Source organism: Mya arenaria, chromosome 12 (genome assembly GCF_026914265.1).
Source record: "Mya arenaria isolate MELC-2E11 chromosome 12, ASM2691426v1".
NCBI lineage: Eukaryota > Metazoa > Mollusca > Bivalvia > Myida > Myidae > Mya > Mya arenaria.
In genome coordinates, this window is record NC_069133.1 from 6,480,151 (window position 1) to 6,501,086 (window position 20,936).

The 20,936-nt window shown below is 40.4% G+C and overlaps 2 protein-coding genes across 5 annotated transcripts; one reads left to right on the forward strand and one right to left on the reverse strand.

Annotated features, from left to right (window-relative positions):
• Positions 1-269: 269 nt before the first annotated feature.
• On the forward strand, positions 270-9,262 carry LOC128212101 (uncharacterized). The gene is made up of 9 exons (XM_052917360.1): positions 270-3,363; positions 3,769-3,945; positions 4,254-4,436; positions 5,271-5,438; positions 5,935-6,057; positions 6,499-6,728; positions 7,142-7,235; positions 7,507-7,589; positions 7,942-9,262. Exons 1-9 carry the CDS (start codon positions 3,102-3,104, stop codon positions 7,999-8,001), a joined length of 1,380 nt encoding a protein of 459 aa, XP_052773320.1. The 5' UTR covers positions 270-3,101; the 3' UTR covers positions 8,002-9,262.
• A 2,668-nt stretch (positions 9,263-11,930) lies between these two features.
• LOC128212102 (peptidoglycan recognition protein 1-like) lies at positions 11,931-20,231 on the reverse strand. 4 transcript variants are annotated; one of them, XM_052917364.1, is made up of 4 exons: positions 20,129-20,231; positions 13,550-13,762; positions 12,964-13,142; positions 11,931-12,214 (listed from the first exon to the last, which is right to left on the reverse strand). In XM_052917364.1, exons 2-4 carry the CDS (start codon positions 13,665-13,667, stop codon positions 12,020-12,022), a joined length of 492 nt encoding a protein of 163 aa, XP_052773324.1. In that variant the 5' UTR covers positions 13,668-13,762; positions 20,129-20,231; the 3' UTR covers positions 11,931-12,019. The 4 variants fall into 4 exon arrangements, with proteins under 4 accessions (XP_052773324.1, XP_052773323.1, XP_052773322.1 ...); XM_052917363.1 differs by lacking the exon at positions 20,129-20,231 and adding an exon at positions 19,499-19,864; XM_052917362.1 differs by lacking the exon at positions 20,129-20,231 and adding an exon at positions 14,640-14,826.
• Between the last annotated feature and the right edge of the window lie 705 nt (positions 20,232-20,936).

The window sequence follows — 20,936 nt, forward strand, 5'->3', positions numbered from 1 at the left end:
AATCAATATATAGTGATGAAACTTGTTTGTTGAGGTTGCTATTTTGAGTTGGTGGGGTCACGGTCAAAGTAGCAGATACGGTTTCTGCTGAATAAATGAGCATTGATGCATGTGATGGCTATTGATGAAACCTGTTGTGCCGGAAGCGTATGTGAAGACATGAGCATTGCTGTAAGACTGAGATTTGAAATTGTGTGCGGAAGGGTCACAAAAAATGGACAGTTTAACTTCTCGTCAGCCTCCCTAAATATATGTGTATGTGCTCCGCGCGTTCGGCGACTCTCCTCGAAGAAAATTATGTATGTATTTTTCGAAAATGTTGCCATATTTAGGGTTTATTCCTAAATGCAGTCAGTATATTATAATTATTTTCATTAATGTTTTCTTGTATTCTTATCGGAAACAAAATAAGTTTGCGCTGTTAGTGAAACTCGGCTTACCTACCTCGACATCCTAAATACCGCCCAAAATTGCCCGGAATTCATCGTACCGAAATGGAGGGGGAGTGGAGAGACATCCACAAATTTCAATACTTTACACACATAACGTCATATTTTGGTTCCCTGCCAATATTGTGTAATATGTTAATGACTAAGAAAGACTAATAATTCAGATTTTACACAACATGTTCTTTAGCTATTACATTAAACTGGGTCGTAATGACACTAACTGGTCAATGCGTAAATCACGGCAATGGTCTCATCCCGGTGTTGCAATGGTTATAGATACATGGTGAACATGAAACGAACTTAAACTGTTTTCAAAAACTTGTAAAGTCCAGACGACATTCGCGTGCCCCAGCCAAGCAACATGTCGTTTGGCCCGGGACATTGGCGGGAAATAATTAACTTGTCAGAATGGCGCGAAATCTAAATGTTTTGACATACGTATTTTGACGGATGACATCTTCTGTTGTAATGTGCATTGGAAAATAATTATTAAATCATTTGTGGAGTAATTAATATGTCCCGGGTATTCAGCCGCTCATTGTGGTTAAAGATAACGGCATTTATCCAGAAACGCACATTTTTTGTTTTCATCACATCGGATAAACACATTAAGTTTGGTAAGAATTTGCTACATTTTTGTAATATGACTGAAAATACTCTTTGTTTAATGTTATTTTTAATACTGTAATACACGTACATTTTACAACATTTTTTGTATTTTGTATCAGTTAATGTGAATGAGTTTTATTTCCTCTGTAACCGAGTTAAAATTTCAGAGAAAATTGTCATTGTCCATAATTTGATTTTAGTATCCGTTTCAATGCATTGACGTGCATGTTAAACAATATCTGAATCACACATTGTTACTTGTATGCTGTTAATAATGTGCTTTGAACATTCAAATATGGGATTGTTTACGAGTTTGTTTATAAAACCGCAGAAAAAAATAACACCAAAAGGCGTGTAATTACTTACAAATACGTATGACCAATTTTAATATAAATGACAAACCTTTAAAGGGCCATTACCTGATGTTTTGATGTAATCAAATGGCATATGTTTCTAAAAATTGCGTTTAACATGTCTAAGTCATCAGTAAAGACGTTATATTTGTGTTGTAAATATAAATATTAAAATGAAAAGTAGAAAATAGAAATAGAAATCAATATTTCGCCAACAGCTGGGATCGAACACGGGCCCTCTAGGTCAGCAACCCTAGAACCGTACCCATTGCACAATGATAAAGACGGAGTTACAATTGTATTTAAAATATAATCAAAAATACATTTAGGGCGGAATTAGTCAACATTGAAAAGAAGTTTGTTAACATTTTAATGTTTCTTGCAATTGGTTAGGAATTAAATGAACCATCGTCGGATACCCCGATACACTACTGCGGTACAATTCGTTGTGTAACGAGGGCGATTTTGCTACGAACATCTCGTAATCATGAATATGCAGTTTCATTGGTTCCGCAAGAAACAAATGCGGATCTATGCACAGACATTCATTCCCGCAGGAAAGGTATTCTGGCGAAAACTCGAATTGAACTCGGTCCGCCATATCATTACAAATTGAATATCAGCTGCCTAGACCACTCGCCTGTGGAGACAACTGACAATACAGGGTTATAGAGTAGTATTTAATTGTTACATGCGCAGTACATTGGAAGAAAAATTGTCTCAGCTGCATCATGCATATTCATTTAAACGAGATTTTGTCAGTCATTTTTTCCACGGTACATGCAAGTGTTACGGCGGAAAAGGTACAATGGTCGCCGACGACGTAATTGAACATAATTTTGTGTGCATTAAGCTTCCATTGTCATAGGTAGTTTGTTGCTACCAGCAGGTATAGAATAGTAATACTTCAACCAGAAAGAAATATTTCTTTATTTGTAAACACTCACCTGAACAGAGTGTGCTGCTTTAATTTGAGTAAAGATGCGAATGAAGAATGAAGGAAGTCACAATCTATCAGTCCATGATGATGCAGACATAAGTTAGATAATGTCAAATCATTAAGGCTTGTTGTGTTTTGATTATTTTTATTGCGCCAACAAAGACTTTTGGCCTTAACCTGGGTGTTACGACCTTGTTACCGGGCAAGAAACATCTTTTCAAAGGTACAAAATCACTTACTGTTAACACCCCCAAACAAGGAAATACTGCTTGGTCCGTCCCGGCTATTATTCCGAGCGTGCCGGAGAAGGCCGAGTTATAACGATTTGATCCGGAAATTCTGCTTGATCCGTTCAAGCTATTATCCCGAGCTTACCGGAGAAGGCCGAGTTGTTACGATTTGATCCGTCCAAACAGTTATAAAAATGGCTCCTTCAGTCCTACATTCATTTCAATTACAACCTTAACTGTTTGGACATTTTTAAAATAGCTCTTTTTCCGTATCAAAAAGCAAGAAGTCGTATCTAGTACTGTTTGATTTTAGATATCTTAAAGGAACGGAATTTTTGAAATATATACGTGCTACTTTGGATATCTCTTAACACGTTTGTAAGAGCCCATGCACTATAAAGCACCTAAAATCATTATTTTCAGGGACTGAGATGAAATAGGTGAACCTGTCAGTGTGAGCTAAGGAATAGAATTGTCATTTTTACCGTCGTGTTGTAGATTTTATTGGAAGTAGAAGAGAATGGAAGGGAAACCAGGATGCAGGAGAGTATTTCTACTCATCGTAACACTGGCCAGTCAATTCAACCTCCACAAATGCGACGACTTTTCCGACGACTTCATTTACTTTAACACCGACCAAGCCGGACCCATGATACTTCCTCCGCCCGGTCAGGAACTCGTCAGGGCGCCCAAACTCAAGGCAACACCGGAAGTGAGGGTTCAGCCGATGCCCGTTGTCGTGACGACCAACGTTTTGGGACAGGGTACCACCCCAGTGGCAGGTAAGCTGTCAAGTTTATTACATTTCTCCGTTTTGAAAATAAAATCTTTTGTAACGTTTTCTTGTTGGAAAAAAAGGGTTTTATGAACGTAAAACAAATTTACCTTTTTGATATGTAGAATATTTCTTTGAAAAACCAGCACAAATATAAGTACTTATATATGGGGATGGTACGCATAAATAAAAAAAATCGAATACTTCCTGTTACCGGGCATGTGTTTATTATAGGCATGTTGGGGCTTTCTTTATACACATAAACGTGTGTATCACATACTACAAGAACTTTGGCAATTGAACGCCCGAGTGTAGATCGAAGTCATTCCTTTTTCGGTGCACGTGTTTTATTGAGGCATGTAAGGGCGTTCTTTGTATCGTATATACTGATTTGTACATGAACTATATCCAGATCTGTGTAGCCAGCGTACATCCGAGGGTGGGTGGGGCTACTTCCCCTTCCCGGGCTCGTGTACCGAGTACATCCAGTGTGACAGGGGCGGAAGTGGTCACGTGGAGACATGTGCAATTGGGACGTTCTTTAATGGCCGGAAATGCATGCGCGCTGAAGATGTCGTCTGCCCATTTGGTTTGTGGAGTTTTGTACTATACAATGTACTTTTTATACCATTCTTTATAATTCAAAATGCTATTGATCATTCCGTCCTAGCTAATCTCAAGAGCTCATTCGAGGTATATACGTTGCCTTTAAGTAATCATTTGATCTGTAATTTGCTTAAATTTTATAAACGTTTATATACGCGTGAGAAATATTTTGTTCTCACTTCCACATGATTCAGTTGTTCATAACCTTATGAATGTTTAACCCTGACTGATTGACAGGGACATTGGTATACTTAAGATTTATAACTATCGTTCCATCGCTACAAACTTTAGACCCATGTAAGAGCTTACGGACGGGTGCCACCTTCACAGACGGACAGACGTGTCACGGCTACTACCGGTGTTACGAGGGACGGTCTGTGCCGGCCATGTGCACGGACGGGTCGGCGTTCAACTCCATGAGCGGCGGGTGCCTAGAGGATCCCACCTGTCGACAGACTACGAAAGAGAAGCATCGTAAGAGTTATACATCGTTTGTTCTAACAACTCTATCCATTGTTTTTGTCGATTAGTGATTACATTATGATGGCCGAGCACATATGGATGCATGCAATACACCAAAACGCACCATGTAGATCTTAAAGCTGCACTCTCACAGATTGAACGTTTTGACAACTTTTTTTATTTTTTTGTTTTGGAACGAGCAAATTTTTGCGTAAATATCTGCAAACCAGTGATAAAAGACTGCTGACAAAATATCAGATCGGAGCTTTTCATATGTCCGTCCCGAAATTGATGTTTTATGCTTATTTCTTAAACCGTTTAAGCCATAAAACATTAAATTTGGAATGGAAATATGAAAATCTGCGATTTGATCTTCTGTCAGCAGTCTTTCATCACTGTTTAACAAATATTTACGCAAAATCTTGCTAATTCCAAGACAAAAAATAAAAAGTTGGAAATACGGTCAATCTAGTGCAGCTTTAAATAGCAAACATGTATTTGGGGATACTATTTTTCCCGTTCCCGTGGGAGAGGGCAAACGTCATGAGTTGCGCCCCAACCCAAGTTAGATCCACAACCCTCTCAGAACCGATTCTGCGGCTTTCTCAAAAAAGAAAAATTGAAAGGAAAACAACAAACAAAAACACATATATAACAGACTACGATAACAACTTAGCCATATTGGAACGCTTACCGTGCAATAAATAGCGTGCCTTTATTGAAATATCATTGTAAATTATCCACACGCTTCTTATTGCATGAAAATATAGAAGACGCTCTCCAATATGGATAGAGAGTATCCAAGCTGCTCAATGAAACTCATGTATTTCTCGTTTCGCCCCGTAGCGTGTTTCGCGGGCACCACCCTGGTAATTCCCGGTCGCCCCCACATGTTCTACCTGTGGGACGGACGGAAGGGCGTGACAGAGATGCGCTGTCCACGAGGTCTCTGGTACAACCCCACTATCTGCACGTGTGACTGGATCATACCCGGGCAGACCTTTGGAAAGGACGGTGAGTAGATAAGAAAATGGCGCGTAAATGTACGTGCTATAGACGTGTTTATAGAAATAAGAGATCCTTCCGTTTTTATGCATCAAACGAAGGTAGAAAAGTTTTATTTATAGTATGCACTACGTAAAAACACTTGTTTTGAGAAGGAACACTATTGAAAACGAGTAAACGCCAGTAAAACGTTTTGTGTTTTGGAATAAAACGGATGTGTTTTGCTTTAGAACACATTCAATACGCGTCAAGTACTCATATTTTTTTAAGTGAGAATGTGTTTTATATGTCAATACAATGACTTTGCAATATTGTTGTTTTAAACTTAATCCAATGTGTTAATCATTGATGTGACCCCCTATTTCACATTTTATACTCTGGGAGTTTTCTTGAGACAGCCAACCACCGTCTCCATTTACCGATTTAAGTTTAAGTGAAATTCAGGCCATCGAATGCATCAAAATAAATAAGAGCCTGTTTATCAAGATTCACTTTCATTCTTCAGGATGTGGTCCCCTATTTCACTTCCCGTACGCTGGCAGTTTTCTGGAGGTGGCCAATCGCGCTCCCCAGTCGCCTAATACCGCCGTCTCAATATACCGGAAGTCAGCGCTCTTCGCAAAAGGAGGTAAAATGCTCAATGATAAATTAAATATAATGATTTCGCCCATGCAATCAATAGATGTGTGGTCTTAGATCATCATATGTTGATTTGGTTAAATATACGTTGTCCTTTCCAGAGAATGACAAAAAGATGCGCATATTTTAATTTGCTTACTAGTTTTGTTGTTGTTGTTGTTGTTGTTTGGTAATATTTTTTGCGTCTAATAATTGAATACTCGATTAACTGCCAACATAGCATTCATCACATTTAATAGACCAGGTATGTTAGCAATCTATTGAACAGAACAAATTGACAATTTCAACACTTCTTCGTCTCAGGTCACAACTTCCGATTTGAACCTTTAAATAATCCCTTTCCGTCGTTGCCATTCCGTCTACATGTTTATGCACTAAAATGATTCGATACAAATTTAATCGAACTTCACATAATAACAATCGATTTTAGGCGAGATCGTCATATGGCTTATGAACGACCTTGACCTTGACAGCGAGTGGGCGCTGTGCTTTGAATTCTTCACGCGCGTTTCCGGTAGTGGTGAGGTAGCGCTCGTTTCCAACGACTGGCGGGGCCTGCCTTTCACGTTTAAGATCACGCATGATCCGGAGAATCACAAGGTTAATGGCTATTTCCGGATGAAGGATGGTCGCGTGGTGCACCTCGTCGTTGGCGGAGTGGTGAGAGAGTTTTCTCTTAATTTAACTTTTGCATAAGAAATGCAAATGACATATGTGTCAGCACACTAATATATAAGTACAAACAGCCAGCATACGCGTACATACGTGTTGGCGGTGTACGTCTCCCTCTCGTGTATGTATATGATCAATGGAGCATATCTATTTAACCATCTGAGTTTAGATTTAACAGTTTGATTTGTCTTGATACCATTTTGCGCGACATGTTGCAAGTTACTTTCGCCGTGTAAAGTGGCAGAAATAAGCCACCATATAATTATAGTTGATCGATAGTTGCCCGTCTATCTCTGCATCCCTCTCGATGCTAGCCGTGGGGGTAAGGTTATTTCTGAGAAGTTGATATTACCAGGAAAAATCTCAGTGTTTAACCTATATAGCGGCGTTTCCTGTTTCAGTCCGGAAAGAAGCCCCACTTCCTGCGAGTCGCGAAGCAAGGCGACCACATGGTGATGAGAGTTGACAACATGAGGTCAGCTAACGTCAAAATAGGTAAGCCTGGCCATTGCGTACAGGCCATCATATTACTTTCTGACAACGAGTGTGACTGCGGATTTGTCCCATTTCAGCTTACCATACCTTAATAATATATACTCGTATAATTTTGCAGTGTTTTTCAATTGTCATCAGAGTGATCTTAGTTCCAAAACAATGTTGTTGTTTTTTTTATAATAAGTCGACGACTAGCGCAGCGCACTGCAAGAATTAGAAGGCCAAAATTTAGCCCAAACTATTGCACCATTTGTTTTCTCTCTCATTTTAGCGGCGGGTGTGGCCTCCTCCCCCACCCCTATGGTTGTTGGGGCAGCAAACGGCTGTTCGGGATTCCAGGGTTTCTTCGATGAGGTTGGTAACAAGTTATGTTTTTATTTGCGTCAAATTATGTAATATGGACTAGAAAAATGGCCAATTTCAAAATAACCATGTATGTGTTTCGATCTTGTGAATACATATTGTCACTTTACTGGTAGTGATTAACATTTGCAATATAAATGATAGTTTTTCACCTTGATATCGGCTCGGCTAACTAAAAATTGCTTAAATGGAAGTAATTTACTTTCAAGGAAGGCCAATCCATAGAATACCAAAGAAATATTTTTAGCCTTTCCCAAACTTACTTAATACCAATACATGTCCACAAACGTAAGTATTTACATTAAGTATTTACATTAATGCTGTAAAATTATGTTTCTTTCAGCTTAAATTCTTCCGCTGTGTTCCGGGTGATTTCTTCAGTGACTATAAGGGCCTCATTTAATTTCCACAGCATTGAGGCCCGTCCACGTAACTGCACAATGTAGGGAAACAACGCCAGACACGTGTCTCATAATTTATTGTCATGTTATTTATTTGTAAATAGTTACATGGGTCTGTATTTTATTGCCGTTTTATATTATGTTTGTTCGTGTTACAGTATTGAAATACTGTTTTAAAACTTATAATTCCTTGGTATAATTTAATGAGCTGCTGATATGTCACTGCGAAGAAAGAATGACACAATGTGTAGGGAATGTTAGGTCGTTTCTCTGTGCAAATGTATAGCTCGTCTGTTTACCGAAGAAGAACTCGAGGTATTGTAACATTCGGAACTCCTCGGCCATTTTCGACGAAAACAACCTCGGATGTATGCCGGTACATCAGTAGAAGTAGTTCGTAAAATTTTAAATTATATGATTTATTAAATGTAGTGTTTTAGCTTGTATTTGTAGAGTATTTAAGTATAAATTATTTGCCAGAGAAGTGTATAATTGCAAATATTATTAAGATTCCCAAGAGTTTTGTCATTAAGTTTAACTGCTTAATTGAAATTACTGTGCGATCTACTTATAGCGTAGTTAAATTGTACCGATTTTTGACATTGTAATCCGTCCATATACACCCGAGGTTGTTTTCGATAAAATGTCCGAGATGACCCGAATGGCCGTGGCCATTACTAAAAAGCGATCAAATGATTCAAATTAACCTGATACACTCGTTGCCAAGAACATTATGCAAGTGTAGAGCAAACCTTTAACTCTGGCATAAATGACTTTCGAGTTATCCCCCTTGTTCGACTGAAAAGGCAGACGACCTTTCGGCGTTCGCTCCGCGTCGCTCTAGTTGTAAGTTTAAAAATAGTTCCTCTGCATCATGTTAATTCAGTTCGCTGTTGCTGTATTTTTTCGAATGAAAACTGCTTGATTTCATCATATAGACATATGATATCTTATCAACAAACCGTGAACCAATTTATTATGATGTTTTTGTATAGTCCATAAAATAGCTTTTAAATTGACTTCCCTGGCCAGCCATTACATCTCAACAAGTGTATATGTTTAATGAAGTGTCCAATCTTCGGTAATTGCTTCATTCAGTTCAATGTTTTAGGGTGTATATGGGAAATCACACATTGTTCTCTATTATTGAATATATCAGTGTATTGCATGTTATTACTTTTATATGTCATAAAATATATTGTTCACTTTTAATGGCAGTATTTGTTTACTGCATGTTTTTACTTGAATAAACCATATCTTTAATGATGCTCTGTAATTTATAATAAAAATTAAGAACAAAGTTTTCTAAAATGTTAAATTGCATGCAACTGAATACAAACTCTTTAGGCGAAGCTATATGTATTGAATGAATATAAAACAAACTATTGATATGTGCATCGACTAAAATGTAAAATAAGTGTTAATCAAGAACCAATTCTTCAATGAAAATGATTTTGAGATCTTAAGTTAACCCTGCAATTGTCCGAATTATGTTTCTCCGGAGTAAAACCCATTGTCCGAAACACAAACTATATAATATCTAACCGATATGAGTATAACCAAGTCCCGTCAGCGCAAACATACTGAACTTCAAGTAGTATGAAATCGAGAACGAGTAGAATGCGTCTATGATATAAGAACACTACTTTGACGTGAATCACTTTAGATTAGGGACGTTGGGTTCGTGCGCCATGGATAACATTACAGATGTTCCAGTTTCTACAGTAACGCCGGTGACCAGTATGTCATGGATGGAAAACGTGACTGAATGGCCAGACTGGAATACGACCACTCTCGGAAATGAAACTAGCGAAGACAACACAACGATAATCTACTACTACTACTACTATTACTACTACTACTACTACTACTATTACTACTACGACGACACAAATACATCGTCTGTGCTTCTACGATGGGATGGTTGTCAAAACGGTACACTGAAGGAACCCTTAAGGTCGGAAACACTAGATTGGTTCTGGATGATTGTGTTACCTTTGCAAATGGCCCTGGGCTGGATGGGAAACTCGCTTGCGACCATCGTCATCATCAGGACAGTGAAGCCGCTTAGTTCCAGTGCATTGTACATGGCTGCTCTCTTAGCGTCAAATTCCGCGTATCTTCTAAGCGAACTACCGGGACACTGGGTAGAGGCTGTGTTTGGGCTTCGAATATTTAGGAGCGATTTCCTATGCAAAATTTCTGTATTCTTTCCATATTTCACCTCGCATTTTTCAAGTTGCCTACTTATGACCATGACGATGGAGTTTCTTTTCGGGATCTATAAACCAGGGTTCATTAATATAAAGTACACGCCAAAAACAAAGTGGAGAATAATGTTTGGATTATTCGCCATCACAGCTTTGCTAAACATCCATTTCCTGTTTGGAGTTACGGCTTACGTCAATAGGTATGGCCAAGATGCCTGCGAGTTTGGTGGCACGACTTATGGGACTTTCTTCTTTGACTATTTTCAATGGATCGACTATGCAGTTATCATTTTCCTTCCTTTGCTAGTTCTTGGCTTCGGTACGGCTGTTATACTTGCTGCATTAAGAAGACGCAAACGGGACTCGAAGAGTGACGACGACATGAAACTTTCCACCGAGACGCTCCGAATCATAGCGGCTATGAACGTGTTCTACCTAATTTGTCACATACCGGATGTAACCATTTCCAAGTGGGCTGAATATAACGTGAGCTACGCCAACACTTTGTCTTGTGATCATGTCGACGAGCACCTGTATCAAGCGTTTCTGCGCCAGGTCTTCCATCATATTGCGTCCATGGTGCGCTACACCGGGCCCGCGCTTTTATGGGGCGCGTTGTTTTGGACGGGCACCGTATTCAAGTCAGAGCTTGTGCGTCTCCTCAAGTGCATCAAACCTAGGAGAGAAGTGATTTTAGGGGCGGAGTATTTTTAAAGAAAAAACAACAACCGTCATATGTTTGTAATTTATCCACATTCTCTTTATTGCGCTGTAAAGCTCTACCATTCTTGGTTACCGTTAAGTAGACAAAAGCAAAGAACTATTTTCCATTATGGTACAAAATACGAAAAACAATGAGTTTAAAAAAACACTTTAATAATGCTGAAACCTCCAATTCTGAGGACAAATCCGTCATTGTGTATATATGATCCTGCTGTAAGGATAAGCTTGCTCACTGTATTTCTACGTCCTTTATATCTGGAGCAGAGAATGAACATGTTGTTTTTGTATTGTTATTTTGATTTTGCATATGTGTGTTTTAATCTTAGTTATATTTTAACTAAATGTTGTACTATGTATATTTACCATTGTTTTAAGTTGTTTTGTGGTAATCGAACCCAATGTGTTGTCATGGAGTTTTCTGTTGCTTTTCCGTTTTCACTGTATTGTTTGAAAATAAACGGTTAATAGAACTAAATATCGTTTAGTTGTGTGATTTGTATTGTGTGTTCGTGAGTGTGCGTTCGTGCGGGCTGGCGTGCGTGTGCATGTGCGTGGGTGTGGGTGTGGGTGTCGGTGGGTGGGTTGGTTAGGTGATTGGGTGTGTGTGTGTTTGGGTGCGTGTGTGTGTGGGTGTGTGTGTGCGTGCGCGTGCGCGTGCGCGCGCGCGTGTGTGTTTACGTGCGTGTGTGTTTACGTGCGTGTGTATGTGTAGTGATTCCTATCAAAGTTAAAACGAAATTTGATATTTCATCAACTATTTATTTATAGATGTAAAAATAGTTATTGCTTGGTTGGTATCGAGTTATTTCTGGTACCTTATGGTTTAAGTTACATGTGTACGGTGCATCTTAAGCCCTCCTTACAAACACTAAGGTTTAAACGGTATGGTACAAGCACCACGACCATATTGGGATCGGCTAGTTTCCGGGTCGGTACTCCGGTATGGGGATAGGTTTCGCCGGGACCTTAGAGCCCTGAGGCCATATTGAGGCTCCGGGTAATGCGAATATTTATTTCTCTTTACATGTATATACAAGGCACGATACAAATGAAATGGTCCGTTAATGGTCTGTAATACAAGGAACGGCTATACTCCGGAATGGAATGGTATGGGCGTAGGTTTGACCGGGGGTTCAGAGCCCACGCGGCCATAATGTTCCCAGGTCCGTATGAGCTCATACAGGCGCTGTCCGGGACACTCGGTAGCTCCGACGTCCCTGTGTCCATACAGTTTGTAGTCAGCGTCGATCTTCCCTAGCCGTATTCCACACTCGATCATCGCCTACAGTGGGGAAATGATATTTAAAAGAAAAGGTTATTCGCAACATATGTGTGCTCCAATGAGCCCAAACAAAAAAGATAGGCATACTTTTGTTTCTATTTTTTAATGTGAATCGGGATTCTGTACCAAACCGACCTATATCAGGGTATAACACTGGTGTATTTTATGTATATATAAATGGTAAAAATTTAACATGCTCCCCTAAAAATGCACAGTATTTAGGAAATTACGAAAAGAAATCCACACTACGGCAAAAAACGTAGGGTCGGTAGGAAACATATGGTCGGTCGGGATATTGGAAACAAACAAACAATATCGGCTATACAATGAGTTGGTAGTGTCGCAATGTTGCATCTTACGACTGATAAAATTGCGTTAAGCTTTATGGAAATTTCTTATTGATAATGCATTTTGCACGGATTGTCATGACGTTGAATAATTATTAAACATATTCAAGGTCTCGCGCCGCCATAGCACGACCAGTACCAAGAGGTTAACAAACAGGCATCTACGAGCGGTGCAGCATTTACCTGTACGGCGTTACCTGTACGGCGCTTAGCTGTATTTACCTGTACGGCGTTTAGCTGTATATAGTATACATATACGGCGTTTAGCTGTGTATACCTGTACGGCGTTTAGCTGTATATACCTGTACGGCGTTTAGCTGTATATACCTCTACGGCGTTTAGCTGTATATACCTGTACGGCGTTTAGCTGTATATTTCTCTACGGCGTTTAGCTGTATATACCTGTACGGCGTTCAGTGCAGCGTCATTTGGAAGATGTTTTGTGTAGTCCCCCATAATTGAGAAGGCGATAGCTACGTCATTCCAACCTCTAGTATGAGCCCCTATCCGGTCCCAGGCCCGACCCTCGTACGCCTTTCCATCCTCGCCGATCAGAAAGTTGTAGCCGATGTCATCCCAACCTGTTTATACACTTACAATGGATATTTTGCAATACAACAATAGCCTGACAGGGTCATGAATATCCATGACTGCTCCGTGGAAGCATAATTCTACTACAGCTCCTGACTATAACATTATGCATCGTCAATGAATCCATAAAATATAAGTTTTAGTAAAAATGATAGTGATTCGGTTATATCACCATTTTTCCAGCATTGCGTCTTTTACATTATTTTATTTTTCATTTGAAAGTATAATTCTAAAATCGCATTGGAAATTGTGCAAATGGAAAGTGGTATTCAGCTGCTATGAGGCATAATGCACATATTTTGATCTAATATCTTTAAAACATGTAAATGAATCGCCATATAAAAGGGCCAATGAATAAACAAGTATACTGTCAATTTTGGGATTCACGGACACACACCTCTGTCAACCTGATGAAAGCGTTGTATCGTGCGCATCTCTTCCGAGCACCTGTCTTGGGTGTCGCACTCTGACATCGCCGTGTGGTGTATGAAGACCACGCCCACTGGAGTGCCCATGTAGTTTATCTCCTTCGAGGGCTGGGCGCCCCACTCCGCACGTGTAACTATGGTAACGTTCTCACATGCCGGAAGTGGAAGGCCGCTCGTGCAATCTAGAGATAGTAATTAAAATACTAAAATAATGTTTAATCCTTTAAACACATGTAGCAGGTGGTTTTACAGTGTTGAACAGTAGATTTTGAATTGTGAATGCATACAACTATAAAACTTTATTTTTTAGATGTTATGCAGAATAAAGCGCAAATTCAACGGGTTTCAAATATCGAAGAATAATACTGGGCTCGGCGCAATTATCGTCACAAAGTACAGTCTCATAAAGTGACGTTAATTACTTATTCTTAACTAAGTCTTATTCTTTGACTTTTTAATTTAATCCAGTCTAAGGTATAATTGAGCACAAAACACGTGTATTTAAATCATTTCAAATATTTTATATACACTTACACACGGACAACAGAAAAACAACGTAAATTCCAGACCGCATGATCTAGCGTATGTTTGCGGATAAAAATGTACAAATTTATCATCAAGAGCTCCTATTTACTTATCAATTCCGCATTTGAACCCATGTATAATTTACAAAGATAGCGAGACACTTAGTTAACTTCTAGTTTTTCCTTGTTGAACTTAAAAATTCTTTATTTCAGTACTTTCCCGTTTACATGATAATGCTATTTTACATACATTCATTTTTTGTAATCTTAATACGCAATTTAATTTTTAAGTTTTTATGTACAAATATTAAGATCCGGGATACAAAAAACAACAACACTAAATCATTTCTTCTTATGTTGATGCACCTACTTATATTTTAAAAATATTATATCATTTTTGGACATCCCTTATCTTCCGGTGACAGCGTACTCCTATATATTTATAAAATATATTTACTTTCATGATTTCATTTTTGAAGTTCCCGCCAAAATTCAATAACCAAAGCATTCCGAAAAGAGAAAATTTGACACTTACCTTTCTCAAGTGTATTCATCCTTGAAATCAAACAAATAAACAAGCCAATACACTGTTAACTAACTTGATTTTGTTATTATGAATCAAATCATGATACAACTTCTTTAGTGGTAAGATATTGTAATCATTGTACTTAAATTAACGCCTCCTTCAAATCAATAAAGCTTGTATAAATGTAGACGGTGTATAACCGGAGCTCCATACATGTAACATACATGATATATAGTAGATATATCCAGGTCACACAAAACTCTTGTTATTTCGTGAGGGAGGAGGGGGGGGGGGGTGCATGGAGCGGGAGACGGTGAGTTTGAGGGGAGTGGGAGACGGTGAGTGAGGAAGGCAACGGGAGACGGTGAGTGAGTGAGGGGGGAGGGTGGAGACAGTGAGTGAGTGAGAGGGGGGAGACGGTGAGTGAGTGTGGTAGTGGAAGACGGTGAGTGTGTGAGGGGAGACGGTGAGTGAGTGAGGTAGTGGGAAACGGTGAGCGAGGGGGGACGGTGAGTGAGAGGGGAGCGGGAGACGGTGAGTGAGTGAGGGGGAGGGGAGCCGGTGAGTGAGTGGGAGAGTGAGACGGTGTGTGAGTGAGGGGGGAGACGGTGAATGAGTGAGGGGGAGGCGGTGAGTGAGTGAGCGGAGTTGAAGACGGTGAGTGACTGAGGGGGGGGGGAGAGAGACGGTGAGTGAGAAAGGGGGAAACAGTGAGTAAGTGAGAGGGGAGTGGGAGACGGTGAGTGAGTGAGTGGGGAGTAGGAGAAGGTGAGCGAGTGAGGGGAGTGGAAGACGGTGAGTGAGTGAGGGGAGTGGGAGACGCTGAGTGAAGGAGTTGGGAGACGATGATTGAATGAGGGGAGTGGGAGACAGTGAGTGAGTGAGGAGTGGGAGACGGTGAGTAAGTGAGGGGGGAGACGGTGAGTGAGTGAGGGAGGAGTGGGAGACTGTGAGTGAGAGAGGGGGAGACGGTGAGTTAGTTAGGGGGGAGAAGGAGACGGTTAGTGATTGAGGGGGGAGACGGTGAGTGAGTGAGAGGGAGTGGGACACGGTGAGTGATTGAGGGGAGAGACGGTGAGTGAGTGAGAGGGGAGACGATGATGGAGTGAGGGGAGTGGGAGACGGTGAGTGAGCGAGGGGAGTGGGAGACGGTGAGTGAGTGAGGAGTGGGAGACGGTACGTAAGTGAGGGGGGGAGACGGTGAGTGATTGAGGGAGGAGGGGGAGACTGTGAGTGAGTGAGGGGGGAGACGGTGAGTGAGTGAGGGGGGAGAGGGAGACGGTGAGTGATTGAGGGGGAGACGATGAGTGAGTGAGAGGGGAGTGGAGACGGTGAGTGAGTGTGGAGTGGGAGACGGTACGTAAGTGAGGGGGGAGACGGTGAGTGAGTGAGGGGGGAGGGGGAGACTGTGAGTGAGTGAGGGGGGAGACGGTGAGTGAGTGAGGGGGGAGAGGGAGACGGTGAGTGATTGAGAGTGGAGACGATGAGTGAGTGAGAGGGGAGTGGGAGACGGTGAGTGAGTGAGGGGAGTGGGAGACGGTAAGAGAGTGAGGGGGGACCGTGAGTGAGTGAGGGGAGTGGGAGACGGTGAGTGAGTGAGAGGGGAGTGGGAGACGATGTGTGAGTGAGGGGAGAGGGAGACGGTGAGTGAGTGAGAGGAGGGGGAGAACGATGAGTGAGTAAATGGGGAGACGGTGAGTGAGTAAGGTAGTGGGAGATGGTGAGTGAGGGGGGCGGTTAGTGATTGAGGTAGAGGGAGACGGTGAGTGAGTGAGGTAGTGAGAGACGGTGAGTGACGGGGGAGACGGTGAGTGATTGAGGCAGTGGGAGACGGTGAGTGAGGGGGGGCGGTGAGTGAGTGAGAGGCGAGTGGGAGCCGGTGAGTAAGTGAGGGGGTGGAAACGGTGAGTGAGTGAGAGGGGGGAGACGCTGAGTGAGTGAGGTAGTGGGAGACGATTAGTGACGGGGGAGACGGTGAGTGAGTACAGCAGTTGGAGACGGTGAGCGAGGGGAGGTGAGGGCGGTAAGTGAGTGAGAGGCGAGTGGGAGACGGTGAGTGAGTGAGGGGGTGGAGACGATGAGTGAGTGAGAGGGGGAAGACGGTGAGTTAGTGAGGTAGTGGGAGACGGTGAGTGGGCGAGGAGTTGGAGACGGTGAGTGAGTGAGGTAGTGGGAGACGGTTAGTGAGTGAGGGGAGTGGGAAACGGTGAGTGAGTGAGTGAGTGAGTGGGAGACGGTGAGTGAGTGAGGTAGTGGGAGACATTGAGTGAGTGAGGTAGTTAGTGAGTGAGGTAGTGGGAGACGATGAGTGATCGAGTGAGGGGGGAGACGGTGAGTGAGTGAGGGGTGAGTGGGAGACGGTGTGTGAGTGAAGGGGGAGACGGTGAGTAAGTGAGAGGGGAGTGGGAGACGGTGAGTGAGTGAGGGGAGTGGGAGACGCAGAGTGAGTGAGGGGGGACGGTGAGTGAGTGAGGGGGAGTCATTCACCGTTCATACGGTACACGGTAGCTTAAACGGTTCATGGTAGCTCAAACGGTTAATGGTAGGTCAAACAGTTCAGTCTTTTGTAGAAACTCCTGAGACATTCCAAAAATAGTTTGACAGAATAATTAAGGTTGTATTTATATTAGTTTAATTTGACTTTAGGCGAATGAAAACAAAACCAATGAAGCAAACTGTCTAAATATCGTCTTTGAAGTCCATGATTTTGAATAGCGTAAGTAACACTTAAAGTAAAGGCTTAAAGGTTAAGTTATTCTAAGGTTTGTGTATGGGTCCTTGTGAGCGTGTGGTTTTGATGTTAGTGTTCTGATCTTTCTTTGACTGTACCGGCGTTGGTACGATCCCAAATAAACCCAGACTATTTTTGTATAGTTTAAGTGTATTTTTCCTGATATTTCAGTATCAAAAAGTAAAATAGTTAAAAAATATACTATCATTATAAGTGGTTGCAGATGCATTACAGGCAACAAAAATTGGTGCCAAAACATGAGCGAGTCCTTTTAAGGATTATTTTTCTCTCTGGGACATGACAACGGTTTGAGATTGGTCGTAAAATAAATAACCTTATTCACAGAACAATCATATGAAAAGTGGGCGTTTGTTTCCCGATCGGAAACGCTGAAGGGAATTTTAACCCTTTGGTTATTTATTGGGCAAGTTTTCCACATACTATGAAGATTTGTTTTATCATACTAGACAAACATGTGCAAAAACAAGTTTCAAACATGAGTTCGGCGCTTTTTTTTCTGATTAAAATACTGTCTCATAAATCAATGTTGAGAATATTTTTAATATGAGTGCTAGTATAATACTGATCTAATTTTTAAAACAAAATTCTTTACTTATATCCGGATGGAGATTAGAAACAACGTCATCTGATACTAACTAAATGTACACAGTTATCATCGAGAATTTCCTTCTTACTTATAATATAATTAAAGAAGAAATTTCGAAATTGCAAACTTTATTTTCCTTCTTACTATTCGGTCATGCTGCCCTTCACAAGGGCATAACAAACGCCTTACTTATCACATTCCATTAGTTGAACCTAAATCTTGCATACATAGATAGCGAGATAAGACCGCGCTAGATACTTCATAGTTGGTCTCTAGATCTACAAGCATATTTGATTTATGTATGCAAATATTTTCCTTCCAAATACTGATAATGTGCACAAATATTAGCCTTTTAAATAGTTTTATTAAAGTATTCGATGTGCAACTAAGTATTTTCGTTCAACGAGTCATTAAAGGGGGTGTAACTTATGGGCGTAACGTTTGAAATTTATTTGTTTGGTTTAAAATGTTGGGAAGGGATAATCCCCCCCCCCTAGCAACTATAGTGATTAACAATGCTACTGAACTTTAATTCACGATAACGCCATATTATTTTGGTATAATTTTAAGAGTTTCGCCTGCTGATAATTAATTTGTCAAATGGTCACTAAAAACACACTAAAGAGTTTATGTTTTTGTTCTTTATTTAAACTAATATCGCACGTGGAATGGCCAAACAACTTTGCCAGTGATGTTATTTCAGGTATAATTTTATCGTTTTCATTCCACGTACATTAAATCAAATGATACTAAACTAATATGTAATCACCATGTAATCACCATGGATATTTGAATCTTGCAGGTATAAAACATATCATTAATTGTACACTGGATATCGTTAAATGAATATTTATAATACTTTAACGATTTAGCTCGGGAAGTTATGCTTGTCCATTGATAGTTGAAAGTACTACTGCACGCCTGGGTCTATTAAGAATTCCATTCGGAACTCCTCGGCCATTTTATCGAAAACAACCTCGGATGTATGCCGGTACATCTGTTGAAGTAGTTCGTAAAATTTTGAATTATATCATTAGTTAAATGTAGTGTTTTAGAGTTGTATTTATTGATCTAAGTTTAAATTTATTGTCATTGAATTGTATTATAGCAAACATAATGAAGAATCCCAAGAGTTAAGTCACAAAGTTTAACTGCTAAATAAAATTACTACGCGATCTACTTGCAGCGGACTAAACGTACCACTTTTTGAGTGGGTAAACCATCCAAATACATCCGAGGTTGTTTTCGATAAAATGGCCGAGGAGTTCCGAATGTTAAGAATTCATCGTACTCCCAGTTTACCTTTGGATCAATTTAATCCCGCACTTGTTTTATAGCAACTATGTATGCCAATCGATGTATATGGCATGATCAGTTCTTTTTTTGTTATAATTTGTGTTCATGAAAACGGCGGTATTTTCTTCTGTTCTCAGAGTTCCCGCCAAATTCTTACTGTGCTGAACAATAATACCAAAGCGTTCCGAAAAGAGAAAGTTGGAAACAAAAATATGCGAACGTTGTATTACTTACCTTTCTCAAGTGAATTCATCCTTGAAGTCAAATGAATAATATTCACTTGTAACAAATTTGGTTTTGTTCTTGATTGTGGAAAAATACTTTCACTTCTCCATTATATATTAATTACTGTTAGCAATGCACTTTATTAACTTTGCCTTAAATCAATCAAAATGCACGCTTAAAACCATTCAAGAATGTTTATAATACAGCACCGATGATCGCTAAGGGAAGGAAACATTATCGATGGAGAAGATATCCACGTCAAGCCATCAAGTGCAAGGTGCACTGTTTTGGTAAATCCTGATGTTTATCCATATGCATTAGTTTTCTCTTCCGCATATCGGTTCAAGTCATGCAATATAGGGTTTGTGTACTACGATATAAATGTTTGACGGACCGTGTCTTTTAAGAAGTTTTTAAGATCTGTACACAAATATGGCCACACATGGATCCACCTCGACTAACCCGGATGGCCCCGCTCCAAGATAAATGTAGTCTCAACGGCGGAGATGTTAAAGGGTCTCTATCGCATGTTGGGGACATTCGTGTTTCTCAGATTTTATATATTTATTTCAAATTGAAAAAAAATATCAACTTATCTGTACTAACACTAACAACAGCATCATACATAGGGGTACTCACCAGTGAACGTTTTAACAATTTATAGTCCGCATGTCAGTGCTATATTCTACTTATTATTTCTAAAAACAATGTGCCGAAAAGAGGAGATTTAACCACCAGAGTTTTTTGTAGTCAAAAGTCTGTGGTGACCGCGCTTTCTGAACTCTGGATGGTTTCACAGCGCCGACATTTTGTAAAGATATGAAGCAGCCGCCACTAGAGCTACCTCACTACTGTTCATCGAATGCTTCATCGGCGTTATACCGTATAAAGTGTATGTTTTTATCCTTGGGAATGTCGTGCTCTCTCCGTGACGTGCACGTGCCAGCCAATCGAATGAGGAATTGTTCAAATTGGATTCAATATGCGCGTTTGAAAATATGCCGTAACTCATTCGGAGCTCCTCGGCCATTTTATCGAAAACAACCCCGGATGTATTTGGACGGTTTACATACTCAAAAAGACTTTTTGAGTATTCTATATATTCGGAGGGAGGCATCTCCACCAAGTATAAATATGTTTTGAATATTTATTACTCGATCTTGCAGTTTTCCTTTTTTGCTTCAGTTATTATTAACTTAAAACTTGCATTTCAAGTTACCAGATATGCGTCTAATGCCACCAAATCGCACGAGTAAACAAAAAATTTTCAGGGGGAGGACCCCCTTACCCCCCGCTAAAAATGGGAGTACTTCAAATTGGGTTCCAGCTCCGCCCCTGAAAGTGGTACGTTTAAGTCCGCTGCTAGAAGATCGCGTAGTAATTTTATTTAGCAGTTAAACTTTGTGACATAAGTCTTGGGATTCTTAATTATGTTTGCAATAATACA